The sequence below is a fragment of the Aplidium turbinatum genome, chromosome 16 (assembly GCF_918807975.1).
Source record: "Aplidium turbinatum chromosome 16, kaAplTurb1.1, whole genome shotgun sequence".
Classification (NCBI taxonomy): domain Eukaryota; kingdom Metazoa; phylum Chordata; class Ascidiacea; order Aplousobranchia; family Polyclinidae; genus Aplidium; species Aplidium turbinatum.
Window position 1 is genome coordinate 13,299,465 of NC_137487.1, and position 16,549 is coordinate 13,316,013.

General features: G+C 37.3%; 1 protein-coding gene across 2 annotated transcripts; it reads right to left on the minus strand.

Moving 5' to 3' along the window:
* Positions 1–778: 778 nt before the first annotated feature.
* On the minus strand, positions 779–14,332 carry LOC145785502 (E3 ubiquitin-protein ligase AMFR-like). Of its 2 annotated transcripts, none has more exons than XM_082597154.1 (14): positions 14,042–14,332; positions 12,943–13,035; positions 12,175–12,317; positions 10,580–10,777; positions 9,360–9,535; positions 8,504–8,687; positions 8,026–8,146; positions 7,541–7,664; positions 5,872–5,948; positions 5,312–5,479; positions 4,962–5,047; positions 4,526–4,718; positions 4,195–4,299; positions 779–3,665 (listed from the first exon to the last, which is right to left on the minus strand). In XM_082597154.1, exons 1-14 carry the CDS (start codon positions 14,292–14,294, stop codon positions 3,202–3,204), a joined length of 2,385 nt encoding a protein of 794 aa, XP_082453280.1. In that variant the 5' UTR covers positions 14,295–14,332; the 3' UTR covers positions 779–3,201. The 2 variants fall into 2 exon arrangements, with proteins under 2 accessions (XP_082453280.1, XP_082453279.1); XM_082597153.1 differs by having other exon boundaries at positions 12,943–13,101.
* Positions 14,333–16,549: the final 2,217 nt, after the last annotated feature.

Sequence of the window (16,549 nt, forward strand, 5' to 3'; positions counted from 1 at the left end):
ACAAATCCTCAGAATAAGAAAGGAAAATTTTACACATGTAAACCAAAAAAAATCATTGTAATACTGACAAGGGTTATTCGAAACAAAAACAGTTCGTTTCTTTTTTACTTAAAATTTATTTAGATCTGTTCTATTTCAAACTGTTTTCATAAAAAAGTTCCCCTTTGGCCTCAAACAAAGCCGTTGCAAAGACCCACAAGGCGAAAAAAAAGACGAAAGTAGATTAAAAATGTCTTCGCTAAAACGATTTCTAAAGTTATTGGCAGAACAATCAAGAGCTGAGAAATTACGCTCAAACTCAACCAACGTAGGCTGATGATTTTAAACTTCTTTCATCCAATGTTTTAAAGTTTTTTGGTCTGTTCTTCAATTTAAATTACCTGGATTTTGAACTATGGTGTTGAGTAATAAAAACATCTGATTTTATAGCTGATGCTTTTTGGAATAACGATATTCAATCAGAAGCGCAAAAGCAAGCAACAAGATAAACCAAACAATTATTTTCAAACGTTAATGTAAAAAAAAAAACTTTTTTGAACAAATTCTGTAAATGCCTTAGCTGAAATGAATATTCCAGATATTTAGAATGAGTCAGGAAACGTTTTATCTAGAAATTAAACTAATAAATAGCCCACCACTAATTTGTCACCGAATATTCTCCAGCAAGGATGACGCGTCACCAGCTTCTGCTTTATCTTACGTCATCAAGAAACCCAAAATATAGCTTGCAAAAATATGAGAATCTACATTCCCACGCTCTAACTTAGCACTTAAAATATGGAAATTAACATATAATACAACGTCAAGAAACATAAGCGAACGAATAAGTACGCAACAACGTTTTTTGCCAATCCTGGCAATGACTTGGTGAATAAAAGCGATGAATTTATTGCAATTGGTACGAATTGGGCAGAGGAGTAGTCTTGTACGAGCAAACTGGAAAGGTAAATATGAAAATCTTTTCACTACCGGTACCAGCTGAAGTTTATAACTGCTAAAAAAAAGGGTGCTGAACAGAGTAGGCGCTGTAACACACTTCTGCACAGCAGAAGAAGAGCAACAGTCCTTGTTACATGGTGATATTGTTAAGTAAAACGCTGAGAATTTACAAGTACCCTCCACCCACCTGTAACAATTGACGATTTTGTGAAAAATAACGTTAACAATGTATAGCTTTGAACTTTACCAACATACAGTAGCTGTATAGCTACATCCAAGACTACAAACCAGTCTTTTTTCGACATTGTTTCAAAATCTGCATACGTTAAAACAATGTCCAAAAAGGATCAGTTTGCTCACTGGGATAACGTCATGAAAATGTGCATAAAATCCAAACCAAAGATTTTGACGCACGAAACAACATAGCGTACAAATACAAAGAGATGTTCACACAAACGTGAAGCTTAATGAAATCAAAACAGATTCAAGTAAAGTTGTAAATTGTTTACGTTGCAATGCTGAATAGCAAATCGCTATATCACTTGAGCAGGATTTGTCATGGTTAAAGCTGGGGGTGCATAAATAGTTCGTAAAAAGTTGCGAAAGGGGGTGGTCATTCATTCATGAATGTCAGTGACCTCAATAAAGTAAATTCTTACGGAAAATACTTCAATTGTTGCGCTATGTTTGGGAAATAGTGCATTGCCATTGGTGATGATTCTACTTGAAGGTAAGAATATATTTAAAATATTTTGTTTATCGCTAAAAAAGAAATGTGTACGGCGGGTATTCTTTGCTTACTGTACAAAAGTGAGTTGTATGCTTGACGTATTACATTTAACAATAACATGTTCAATTGTTCAACGTATTTTATGATGAGACTCCGTCAAGTTTGGTAAGTTTTACATTTTCACCACTTTAAGGCGAGAGTTGCCCGCCGCCGGCCGCATAAGTTCGAACCTAAGGAAACATGTTTCGACAAAGCTGCTCTCCATTTATATACAGTTCGATGCGTAATCTTCACTGTATTCATCCACCACTCCTAAACGACCAGTGCCTTTAACTGCCTGTAGTTCAAAAAAACTGTCGACCCCTAAATTACGCAACTGCAATAAGAAAAGCAGTTACCTTAACAACAAGAAAATTATCAACAAAACAAAATACAGCATTAGGTCAGACGTTGAGTTAATGTAAAAAAGACTGATTTGCTGGGTGGGTAACAGTTGCAAGATTTTTCCTTCAAATACTAGCCTGGACGAAGCAAGAGATATGTAGATAATAATGTGGCTTCAAGCATTACGCAAATCCCCTTCTCAAGAGTTCAATGAAACTTGGGCCACGATGGCCTCAATTAAAGTGAGTGGATTTATCATTCTCATAAAATACAGTAAGCGTTGCAATTAGCTTCGACTTTGCACGAATTAACCGCAAGTGTTGTGCACAAAAACAATATCGCCACCACGTCCAGAATGACTTGTACGCTGACATCTAACACTTCCTATTTCAGGGCTGACGCCAAATTCTATTCGTCAAACCAGACACGTCCTTTTACTGTAGTAGTTTCCCAGTCAGTAAATCAGTTCGCTTTTTACATTGATTCAACGTCTGCAGACGTTGAATCAATGTAAAAGGAAGACTGATTTGCTGACTGGGATGTTATTTCTACAATAGATGTTTACTGGTTCATCTTGGTGAGATAATGACATGCCACAACTGAAAGCAAAGTGTAGAGTGGAATCGACGGATTCTTGGATCAGAATTTCGCAGGATTAACCTTGGGAAAAAAACGCTGATTAAATTGTATTTCGGCCTAGTGTCGATTCAGCCTTGATAAAAAGGAAGTCGACCGTAACGAGTCACAAAGCTCTAATAACAAAGTACCTCTAATCAACTGAATGTTTCCGTTTCTATTCACGGTTTCATGTGCAGTAAAACATACAATTAGCGGATCTTTCCATTGGAAAATGAAATATGCAAATGCACGGGAGTTGTACAGAGGAAAAGTTGTCGAAATAAGTTAAATCAACGTTAAAACTTTTATAGTCGAGTGAAATAAAGGCACAAACAACGGTTGACTATGGACCATGCAACCTCGTACGAAAGTTGAAATAGTTCTCTTGCAACGCACTGACACTTTCAAAGGTCTAAAGTTAAACAAAATAAAATGGTAAGTGGGATAATAAAAAGACTTATTAACAAGTATTTTGCTTAGCCAGTAACTTTATAAAATCAACTAGATCAATCGCGTTATTATGAAGATCGTCAGTCGAGAGGGTCTTCTGATATCTCGTCGTTTGAAGCATTGCTTCTTCCATTTTCTATTTGTCCTGACTGAGGTGCTGTAGTATTAGCAGGAAAAACGGGGGAAGTGCTAGCAGAATAACCCGAACGAATGTCTAGTGACGGATGGGCGGAAACAGAGGAGCCTGGTAATGCGTCTGCGGATACTCGCCGTGCTGCATTAGTGGTAGGACTGATAACGTTTTCGGCCTCGGCGGCACTTGAGTCGGTTTCCGATGTCTTTCGTTGCCCTCTGTCTAAGTACTTGCGCCTAGCTTGCCGAAGCAGCATGTCCCTTCTGTTACGCAATACAACTTCTCGTTCTTCTGGAGCTTTCGAGAAACGACCGAACACTGCGGCAGATGCGGGGTGAGATGATCCAGAGCTGGTGGAAGTGTTGTCAGCGACAAGAGGAGCGTTATTGCTTGGATGTTGAACAAACATTCCTGGGGACAAAATTAATATCGGTGGTTTGGTTTATTGTGTTGGTCGAACAGCCCTCAAATATAACACATTACAAATTTTTCCGTAAGAAAACCCTTCCTTTGTCAATTATTAACAATTATATATAATTGCATAATAACAAAACTGCATCACTATCATGATCAGCGATTCCTTCACCATTTCCATAACACAATTTACAATTATGTAATGTTCAAGATAGTAGTAAGCGACTAAGCGTGTGATATGTTATGCATAAGATTAGTTGTGTGTCTTAGATCTCTAAGAGAAGGTATCATTTTCTGATTTCTAGTTCAATGTAACTATTTCGGAGCATACACCATGTAGCAATGGAACCCTTTTAGAAATAAAAAGGTAACCAACAAAATCAATTACGGTCTTCCACAAAGGACTGAAAACCCACAGTTTGCAAAACAATACGAGAATTTGCATGCTTAAACCACCTTGATAGCAAATTCAGAAAAACTCTGTTCAGCAGAATGTCAAAAGTACTATGAAGGCAAACCCACTCACCAGGAAGGTGATTTACTGATGTTGTGGTGGTGGTGGTTCTGGTCTGTGCTCTTGTAAGCTGAGTCTCAGACACACTTGATACATTCCGCCTTCTCAACGTTGTATCTTGGAAAGACATATGGTGAATCAACAGCAGCTATACTAGTTTTAATTAGAGCCGCATCTATCGCAATCTGGTGTTGTTCTCATAAGAGCGCGTCGCAATGACTGGTAGTCATACTTGTGATGATACGAGACTAACAACAAGATTGGTGAACAAGAAAAAACACCGATAGCAAACTGATAACCGAGCAGGTTTGAAGGTTCGCATTAAACAAAATACGACACTCACTGAAAAACGGTTGCGATCGGGTCACTAAAGGGAGTTGGAAATCGGACCTATTATTTTCAGGAGGAGTGGGGGCTTGTTGAGCCGGAACCATTTGGTCAGGAGGAACCGGGACATTCCCTTCTAGAATGTTGAGAGTTGTTTGTTCCGTGGAGCCAGTCCGGCGAAGATCGTTGGCAATGACGCGGGTGGGAACCTAAAAAACAAACTTATTTTAACAATGGTCGAGGGTCGTCAAGCACGCCATACCAGCTATGAACAAAACTGTGGTTAGCTTGTCAAAGCAGTTTTAGAAAGTAAAGTACTTAGAGAATTTCCACAGTGATGACATAACCTGTAATTTGCAAATACTTCCAAATAAATTGACAATAGCGAATTGTGCTTTGCGGCAATTCATTTCGTTAAAATTGTTACAATGTAATTCATTTCAATTCCAAACCTGTGGGAAAATATCCTGAACATCTCGAACCATGGCATCCAGCTGAGAGGTTGAAATATCTTGATTGATTTGGGATGTCGTTGTCACTGAAATTCAGCACAGATCATTTGTAAATATCGGGGACGGAAACACATCGGTGGAAAATTTCTCTGGGTGAAATTATAACTTTTCACTTTCAAAAATGTGTTAACACCGAGGCAAAACCCTTTTGGTGTTTGATGTTATGCACAAAACTTGTGTTGCCTTTGTAAGAAATTTGCGTCAACAGAACAATTTCAGAAACCGCACACAAGATTTCAAACAGAAGCAAAGGTTGAAACAATCCATTAAATATTGAGATGAAGACGAACCCATTGCTTGTGCTCCATGTGGTGAGTGTGTGACTTCAACAGAGAAGCTCGGCAACCAGCTTGCGAATCTTGTTCCATCAAAATGCCAGAAGTGATTTCGGTGTGGCAACCGGCCTGCATTAGCTAGTCCTCCACCGGCTGGATTAGGAACACCGCCAGGTCTCCCATCTAACAATACAACAATACTGAAAAACAGGAACTGTAACTGACCGTAGCAGTTTTGAGGCGATAACTGACAATTGAATAAACAGCATTTTTGAAAACTGTGGCTTCAAGTTCCAAATGGCGAAATACAGCTCGCTTGGTTTTATAAGCATAACTTTCTGAAAGAATTTTGCTGTAGAAAGAACGGATGATTGACAATTACTTTATTGTCACTCATCTGTTTGAGGTACAGCAAAATAAAGCTTTGCTTACACACTCAGACAAGCTATGTCTTATCCTGCCAATCATCTGTTAACGAAACTAAAGGCATGGAAAGTTTGCATTTTTATACGATGGTAAGAAGTGAATAAATGACATTTCAAAAAGCTTTTGATTTCTGATTATTAATAACTTACCAACATCATCTCCTTCGTCCTCGGGAAGCACATCTTCTCCATCACGCTGACCATTTTGACGGATTCCTAGTTGCTTTCTGAAAAACATACACCAGCCAGGATAAGATCATGAAGTTTAAGGAAATTTTCAGCAAGGACAACGTTTCCTGTTTAGGTTTCTTATGTATGTAACTCTCACATACATCGTTACGTAATAACATTCTCCGTACTACATGTACACGGAATGGCCCGTTTCGGTGAGTCCGATTCGGTGAGTCCGATCTCTTAACGAGGGATTTTTTCAATTTTTTTTTTAAATTATCGGGTACCGTAGCCTAATTATCATTGCCGTTTTAGGGTTAGGGGTTCGGGGTTAGAGGTTAGAAACTCACCGAATCGGACTCACCGAATAGTAGCAGACCCACATGTACAGTATCAATTTCAACTATCGTATTCATTTCTGGCTATCTGGCGCAATAACGACATATAGGTGACTCATTAAAAGAGATCTTTGAAAGAAAGAATGCACAATTGTTGAATTGAAATTTTTCGGAAATGTTTATTGCCAATTGAAGAATCTGTCCTTTTATGACCAAGATGCAACAAAAACACAAAACCATTGCCGATCATATCCCGTTTGCAATCAATGAATCAATATTTAATACCATTCGTTTGAGCAGCCCAATCAGCACACATTAACTGAAAACAAACACCATCCCAACGTTAGACATATGCATCTGTGTCTGGACCTCTTGAGAATGCTGCTCACTCTTGAATCTACATCGTTAAAGCGGTTGTTGACACAGACAGTGCAATTGCATCCAAAAATGCTGACTATGACAGCAAGAAACGAAACCATGCCGGCAGGTCATCCCTTTTTACACTAATTCAACGTCTGCAAACCTTGTATCAAGATGTAATCCAGGTTGATTTTCTGACTGCAAAGCAACTACAACTGACTCGGTTCTTTAGGCCTATGATCTATTTAAATCATCTGCTGTTAATTTCTAAGCACAGGTGGAATGTTCTCACAGCTTTCTAGAGAAAAAATTCAATCACAAAGGGATTGACAGAATACAGGGCCGCCAAAGTATAAAAAGAAAACTCATAAAAGAAATGACAGTAACCCGGAGCAATCCTTTGGTTGAGTCAACCAACACTGCACGCTTTGGCAAAGTACTCTGCTAAATGGTTGCATGAATTTATTAATGCAAATAAAATTTCCAAGAAAGTGAAAAAACAGATGACTCCAAGTTGCAAAATTGGTCCTACAACTTCTGTTCTTAAAGGTTACTTTGCTAGGTAAAAACGAAAAAACGTTCGCTGAACAGTGATGTTGCTTGAACCATGCTTAAATTTTTGAACCACTGCGAAAGCACATTCATTTACACTCAGTTTCGACAAAGCAAAATTTGTGTCAAACACGATTCGAATAATTTAAGAGGGGCCTGTGCAAAATACGCCGTGAAATGTTTAATGCGGTCCGCGAAGTGATTCGAATATATTTTAAACCTGTGTTAGACGCTTCTTATATACCAGCAGAAAGCATCAAGTTAACTGTTTTTTTACCGAAAAACAAAACAATTACAAAAGCGGCTTAGAAGAGAAGTCACTTATGTAATTATGAAAACAAGATTAAAAACAATTTCAGTAAGCATGTGCTCGTACCTTGTAACAGCAACCAACCTACCTGCATGTTGGACAAGTAGTATCTTGTTCTAACCAGGATCGTAGACACGGAGCATGAAACAGATGTCCACATGGCAACTTCCGGGCTGACTCCATTTGATCCCAGCAAATCGCACAACGATCCTCTGGAGAAACAGAATTGACAGTTGTAATAACTATGTTAAATTTTGTTACAAAACTCAGGAATACTAAAAGCCATGTTATTTTCTCTCTCTAATTTGCTTCAAAGAATCCTGGTCCATCTCGAAGCATCAGGGTGGACCAGTTGTATGTAGCGACTTCTCTACTTTTCTCTGTCGTTATTCAGTTTTTACACGTTTCTTTTTGTCAGATTCTTCGTAGTGTCTTCCCATGTTTTCTTTGGCCTTCTCTTTCTTACAGTGACAGGAAAAATGAGAAAGGGGAAATCAAAGAAAACATGGGAAGACACAGTGAAGGACTGAAATATTTAAAAATTAATAAAGCCAGCCTGGGTATGGCACAAACCATGTTGATCTATCTCTTCTCTGGTTGCGGCGGGAAATTGGGCATCCATATTTGCAACAACTCTTCTGTAGTTCTTGTGGCGCAAATAACGTTTTTGTATTTCCGAGAAAATGAAGCGTAGCTGAAAATAGTAAATAATTATACCAATCACAACACTTAAACGATACAAAAGCAAAAAACATCCGCGGCAACCCTGAAGAGTAAGGATCAAAATTAATGACATCTGAGGGTTAAACACAACAAAGTACAGTATTGGGTTGATCTATAGCCAAAGAAATAACAGAATTACTCCATGCTTAGGAACAAAATGGTTGAAACGCCTGGTCACACTAATAAAAAAATAAAGAGCCCAAAATATAAATACTAAACTCATGTTTAGCAAACAAATTATTCCAAAACAACTGTCTTCATCTTCAATATTTTTTACTCCATGCTATTTTAGAAATTAACCGACAAAAATGTTCTTGGTTACACACACCTGCATGCAGATCACTAAACTCGCCATGGACAGCCATATGTTGCCAGAAAAGAGCATGTGAAGGTGGTGAACAAAGTTGACCAACAATGAGAGTAATTCCATGGTCAAATCCACATGATAAACCACCGTAGCTTTTCTTTCCCACAGCTCAGCATGACGAACGTCATACAAATGTATGCCATATCTAAAAACAAAGTCTCTCAGACTGGCACAACGACGTGCCTGAGTTGACTCAGTGCCACTGCCAGCAGGACTTTAATCAATGTCAAGCAGCGAGAGTTTAGATTTCAACAAAACAAGCAGTGCTGCGATTACTTAAACTCAATGGCGTGGCTAGATAAATTTTACAAGGGGGGGGGGGCAAGAAAGGGGGAAGGCTTTTCCTAGGAAGGGTAACATTTTCAGAGACGTCATAAACAAAGGCGATATAAATGAGATAAAATCAGAGTACTGTGAGCACCAGTGTTTCCAGTTTGAACTGATGATAAGAATGCTGTATGTTGTATAGGTTAACATTGAAAATGAATATCGCATACCGTACTACTCTTTTTTAAGTTCAAGGAAAAACAGTCAAGTCTCTTAACACTGATGCTAAACATCTTGCTCAGAATGCGGATAGAATTTAACAGCCAATTTATAAACAAAAAAAGTCATAACAAGTGTGTACTGCTGTCATAGTTTACTGTCTTTCTATAGCTGATTGTCGATAAGTGAACTTTTGCCCTTTCAAAGTACGGTAATGATTTGATTGCACTTGTGTAGCTGTAGCACTAGTAGGCTATTGTTCCAAGTGAGACAACATGCATTTGCAATAATGCTAAAGGTGACAAGGTCTAAACATACCAATGCGGCTTACCTTGCCATTACATGAACAGCTTTCACTGCAATAATGACGCATTCGGCCAACATGAAGGTGATTGAGTGGATGTCATAACTAGCTGAAGGAGAGGACGAAAACGGGAAAGTGCTTGTGACACACAAAAGTGCGAGTAGAATACAACACAGCAAAATAAAGTTCAGCAAACCAACCACCTAAATACAAAAGTATTTGTTAAAGAAATAAGTTTATTTTTCTTGGTGCACGATGTACTTAGCTGCATCTCTTCATGGCAGCAACAAACTGTTTAAGTAGCACACATATGCAATGGATTGGATACATCGCTACCTACATAAAAACACATATAATACTACCAACGTCTCCACCATCAGACAATACAAAGCTGAACAGTGAACAATGAACATGGTGTATGCATCTTAATAATGTTAGCCTGAAACAGGAATAGCTGTAGCTGTGAAATCTCCGATTATAGCTTTTATATATTATCCAACACGATACGAAACAAACTTTAAATCTTCACTCCAGATTTTTGTTTGTTAAAAATTTAAAACTCAACCAGGCGTTGTTATACTATACAACGGAATGGCCCGTTTCGGTGAGTCCGATCCCTTAACGGGGGATTTTTTCAATTTTTTTTTTAATTATCGGGTACCGTAGCCTAATTATCATTGCCGTTTTAGGGTTAGGGGTTAGGAGTTAGGGGTTAGAGGTTAGGAACTCACCGAATCGGACTCACCGAATAGTAGCAGACCCATATACAATATACAATTATACATATATCATAATGTAGTAACTGGAGACAAGAGAGTAAGTATAATCTTTCTTCACATGCTACAAATGTATTGTATACTATGATATAGGCTATATATACATTCTAGTTTCTATTTTTGTACTCACACTTTTGTCTATCACGGACATAATAAAAAGATATATGGAAAGTACTATTTTATTGTATTGAGTGTATGTATATATATATCCTAGAGCAGCGGTTCTCTTCGTATGAAACATTTGTTTCCATTAAGAGACGCAATACATTAAAATTTCAAATAAATTTATTTTGGGGATCCACGACCGCTTTGATGATGCCAAAAGGGGTCTGCTGAGACCAAAAGGTTGAAAACCACTGTAGAGAAATAGGTGAACATAGCATGATATCTTCATAAAATCTAGAAATTTTTACATAAGATCATACATCACTTTTTGGTTAAAAAAATTTTCACTGCATAAACGTTGCATACCTTCCAATGATAAAACATTGGTGTGTTGGGAGAAAAAGACAAAAACTCGAAGCGATCCTTGGACAGTTTAGTGAGAAGTAGAAGAAAGGCTATGGCTGTGAACCATGACACCCACACAAGGACTTCATTCAGAGATTGGACATTCATTACTCCGAATATGAAAATAAATTTGTAAAATACAAAGTTCCAAAATTTATCCTGAAAAGATAAACATGTTCAGTTTGTTCACATGTAATATAAACCATAAATTAGGGTCATTAGTAGGGATGGGCATTGGGCAATTCAGAATACCGACTCCAGAAGGATTCGGATCCTAAACTATCCGAATCCAAAATGGCAATAAAACCGAGTAATAAGATTCGGTTTTAAAGATATGCATAAGTCTTGTGCAAGCTGTCAGCTTGAGACAGTGAAGTGAAAAAAGTGTGGTTTACTCTCTTTTTCTTTGCACGTTTTGACAGTGAACTGAAAAAGTGTGGTTTACTCTCTTTTTCTTTACACGTTTTGCACGTGATTGTGCGCGCACGGCGCATGCATCCCTACGTCACTCGCCCGCATGAGCAATCAAAGAAACCAAGCGCGCAATTTTCTTCACGCTTTGTACACATGCACAATAATGTGCAATGCTTTTTTTCAATTCACGTGCGTCTGCGACTTTGCGATAGTTTGACTGGAGGCGTAACAACATTGAGCAGATGTCCCTGCTAAAGGAGTTGGCTCTGAAATATCTCAGCATACTTGCCAATCAGCTTCTTCCGAGCGATGCTTTTCCAGTGCGGGCTTGACGGCAACTAAGCTGCGCTCCCGTTCAGCGTTGCCAGATGGGAAAGTAGGATACCAAATTAAAAAATTCTGGTGAAATTTATAGGTCTTTGGTGCCAAGCTTTTTGACCTTGGAACCAGACAACTTTTGGTGAAATTTTCCTCACTCAATTTTTTCAAAAAAGTTTTTTCAATTTTTTTAAAACTTTTTAGCAAATAATCCCTGCTCGTATAGAAAACGTTTTGCAAGGTTTGCGTATGCGTGATGGTAGTGTCTTATGTCTTAAAAACTATGTGTATTTTAGGCGAAATCGATTTATTTAGAGTGTTTTAAATAGCTGGTGAAATTTTAGTTACTTTTTGGTGTCAAGCAGCTTCCAGCATCTGGCAACACGGCTCTCGTTTGTCTGGCAGTCATTTGGAATGAAATGGCCCTTGATGTGTTGCACTACAATAAACATCTAACTATGATTGTGTTGCTTTTGTGTCTAAATTTGCAAATAAACATTGCATGAAATTTTTTACTTTTTGCTTTGCTGGAGCCTAGAAGTTAATAGGATTCGGTATTCTGGATTCGATTCTGGATTCGATTTAGTATTTCGGAATAATTCTGGAATAGTGAATTATTCTGAATTGCCCATCCCTAGTCATTAGTGTCTTTGCCAAGCAAAAGTACAGAATACTACAGTACTGTACATCAAAGAAAATAGCATTCCACACTTTTGACTGATTGAAAGCAAGCTATCAAAGAATAAAAATGACAAAAAAACAAGAATTCTTTTGAAACTTCAATCTGAAACTTTAGCATACGCATAAGTAACACCAAAAGTTACCTTCATATGTTGCCTTTCTACAGGTCGTAGTTTGCCAAAAACAATTTTCTGTATGATGTGCATTATCACAACCAAAACGCAGTATGTTGCATTGACAACAAGCATCAGGCAAAGTGGTTCATCCAACATTAGTTGAAACACGCCTAGGAATAATGAAAGCCGATTAAACATATGCTGAAAGATAAGATAATTGTTTAGCAAACCCCGGTTTAGGTAAACGTGATAGGAAACTTGACAGAACTAGATGACATGCAAATCCACATCCAACTTTTCTATTGCTTTAAAGCAGTGGTTCCCAAGCTATACCGTAGGTCGTGACTGTAAGCTACAATCATGACTGAAAATGGGTCACAATTAGATTAAAAAATGGGTCATGGAGGAACGATACGAAAGTGCTGAAATTGTTTTGCCAGGTTGTCCTTGTTTTGGGTTACAAGATGTGCACCAAACTAAGATTTGGTTCGCACTTGATTTTGGTTCGTTTGGGAATCACTGCTCTAAAGGTTGTATGCAGCAACAGTGGGTTATTTACGGATTTCAGAAAGAAATTGATGGAAAGGCTTAATTTCATGGACTGTTTTTTTTCCTTGCGCGCCAACCGTAATTCATTGATTAGAGTTGTCGATTAATGATCAACAGATTAGCTTTGTCTTTGAGTAAACTGATTCTAGATTAACTAACCCGATGATTGGCTTAGGATCTGCTGTGGTGCATTCAACTTTAAGAATAATTCAAAACGTGTAACTAAGCAATTCCACAGTTACATACCATATGCAAAAGAATAATTTCCAGCAGTTATAGATTTGGCAATTTCAGTTCCAACAAATGTCTCATCAGAGGGATTTTTTGAATCCCGCTTCACTGAAAACGTTATTGAAGATTCAGGTTTGGTGTCAGTAGGTTTTGGATAAGACCAAACTTCAGCAACTAAATTTTTTATAAAGTTGATTAAAAAGTGTGGTTAAGCTACTCAACATGTGACAGATATACTGTATATATAATTCACATGTTAGGCAAGCATCTTGGTGCACTAACCTTAACCAATCCTTTGCTAATAAATTTTAGTAACAATTTTTTAGAAAAAAAGCAAAAATGCAATTCTGTAGAATTGACGTCTCATAAAACCAATCAGATAGACACAGTAAGATTCTATTTATACAAGTTTGTTTTTTTACAGCTTAACAATCCTCCCCAACTTTTTAAAGCTTTTCAAAATAGAAAAAAAATTGTCCTCGGTAGGTCATTTAGCAAACTTTTTCAATTTTTTTTTTATTTGTCCACATTTATGCCATGCAACAATGTCAAACCTTTCATGCACACTGCACAGTTTAACATTTTAGATTTCGCTGACACTGCCACAAATCATAATTTGCAGTAACGTTATAGCCTCATGTATGTTATATCTTAGTGCAACCTAGTTTTTCATAAAATGAAACTTGCAATTTCATAGGCTAGCTTGGAAGAGTGAAAGTAGATATATAAATGTTTAAAAAGTGACAGTGAAGAATCTCCGTAATGCAAATCAATTAGCACCTTGAAAGCACAGAACTACATTCAGTCAGACACAGAGCTATCTGGATTAGATGTGCACAAAAACATAGGTGTTCTGCTTGGACCAGGCAAAAGTCTTAAGCTTGACAAAACAGTGAGTGAGGTGGTGTCAAGTTAGGTAGATTCTACTGTATTTTAGACATAGGATAGCCTATCATACACATTACACAAAAGTGCTTAAACCACAATAGATTAGCTAAAAATAACAACAGTAAGAATTGATATGGAAAACACTTTAAGCAAATTTAATATTTCCTGGGGCAGCAATCTCATCACATTTATTCTGTTTCAAAAACTAAAAATACTATATGCATACATTCGTTTGTTTTCTTCTGTGTTGTATCTTTAGTATCTGTTACTTCTGGGGTTTCTTTATCAACAGGTTCAGGTGTCAATAAAGAATTTGAGTTCTGAGACTCTATGTTTGATTTGTTAATTCCAAGTAGTTCTTGTTCTTCAACTAGCGTGTTGTTGGCCCACATAATGGACAGAAATAGAAGACTGACACTTAAAATCAAGTAAATAGATACACTTGGCAAAGGAAACCGCCTGACAACGATGGTAGGCATTGCAGACAATTGGTGATTAGAAAAGTGCAGATCTTAAAGTTAGATACGTTCTCTGAAAATATATAAAAAATGTTTGATACATTGAAGTAAAGATATAAAAACAATAAAAACTACAAAAAGTGCTCAATGCTAAGTAAAAAAGCAAAGCAGAGCGAATTAAATCAAATATAGTTATTACTATCTGAATCCTTAACAGCCTGTTTCACCTTTAACGGATCATCAGAAGGTCTGAAAAACATGCAGAAACAATAAAGCGGTAGCCTAATTCTTGAAGAGATATTAAATATTGTAACTGTAATTTAATCTACAAAAAAACCCTTAGCGAAGTAAAGATATATAATATACGCAAAAAAAAACTTTTGCAATAAGACAGATGACATTTATATATACATGCTAAACTTTCAGCAGTTCTTTGTGTAATATTGGCAACAGTATTATGTTACGCACTAGGGGAAACCACTGAACACAACGCCAATTTAGAAATAAAGTTATATACAATAAAAATGTTAATTTTCTCTGAAATAAATTAGAGAAAATTCAGAGAATAAATCAGCGCAGACAGTTAGGTGCCTGCCAATTTATAGGTGTGTGCACTGTGGCATCAGGATATTTAAGTGCAGTGCCAGGTCATTTAGGTGCTATTCAGTGTGTCAAAATCAAGAGTGTTGTATCACATTGTTTTGTTAAATACAAAATCTATCCAAACAAGTAAGCTCGCTGTTGCAAATTAACAAACATTGTCAATGCAAGCTGAGTATGGTAGGCTATATAATTCTAGGCTAATCGCATACAGGATAACTTGCTAGACATGATTAGCAAGCGGACATTTTTTTAAAATTTATTTTTATTTCAAAAATTAAAAACATTTCATGGTTATATATGGCAATGCACAATGCAACTTTCATGCATTTTTCATATCTTTTTCATTTTTATTGCAGTTTCATACAATCATGCACACAACCACAAGGACAATATTGTATACAATATAGACTACTCGCCCTCGGGTATAGGTCGATCTCCTGTACAAGTCGAACTCCTACTTTTGAGTATGATCGATCGAATCAAATCGATGATAATCGATGATATTTCCTTCTCCTGTGTATAAGTCGAATAGCTTCTTTCCGACACTATCATTCGATGGTTCATCTAATTTTAAGTAATGGTATTGACATATGGGAGGAAATTTCAAAGTAGAGCGTAAAGTAACTTACACTGCTGGAATAGTCACGTAACACTATTCACGGCAATAGTAAGTTATTTTCTATGAGGTCTTCTCGTTGTGAGATCAATTATGATTCAACAGAACACATTGTTTGGTTAGGGAGCGTTCAAATATTACATAACGCTGTTTTTTCCGAATTTTTGACCCCTCTCCACCATGTGACGCCAACGTAACGTTTTTGTCAACCCCTCCCCCATGTGACGCTTTTCCATTACAAAGTCCGTTTTGCTAGTGTATATCACAATTATGAGGTGGAAACACGTGCTGATAAAATATCTTGGTTTGTATGCACCTAAAGCTTACGTTTGAGACATGAAATTTTAGCTATACTCTTTTTTTGGATTAAAATGTTATGTATATACCTATTGAAAACGTTTAGTAGCCCACCGTCCAAAATGTTTTGATCCAAACCTTTCATTGTTTGGTTATGTATTGAAAGAAACATCACAAAAGCACAAAAGAAACCGCAAGGAAAGCTAAGCATCTTCGAATTGGGTCATCAATGCTTCAAAAATGTTTCTATATATTGGAACAGCAGCCTACTCTCACTTGTGTGGTTCGAATTTGATGCATAATTGTCTTCTTCAGACTCGCACGTATGAATGTCTTCTACCTGTTGAGAGGTTTGTGTCAAAGTCACTTGGTTCTTTAATGAACATATTATGTAGGCCTATGGCCTAACAGTCATAGGCAGTGCCGTACGCAGGATTTTCTCAAGGGGGGGCATTGACAGTAGCATACGGTAGCCAGGAATTTTGAAAGGGGGGAGAGTTTGATGACCGGTGGGCTTAGCCTAACGACGTTTTAGCCTAAGACGACACCCATCGGCGGGGGTTCTGGGGGTCCTCCCGCAGAAAATTTTGAAAAATTACTTTGAATTTGGTGCATTCTGACCATTTGTTAAGGATTCATTTTCAACAAAAATGTGGGTATTAATATTCCTGTAAAATGGTGCTGTCAGGTTGCATAGCAAAAGGATAAGATCATGTTTTCTTCGGTATTTTTCGGAAATAAAGCTAAGTCTCTATGTTTT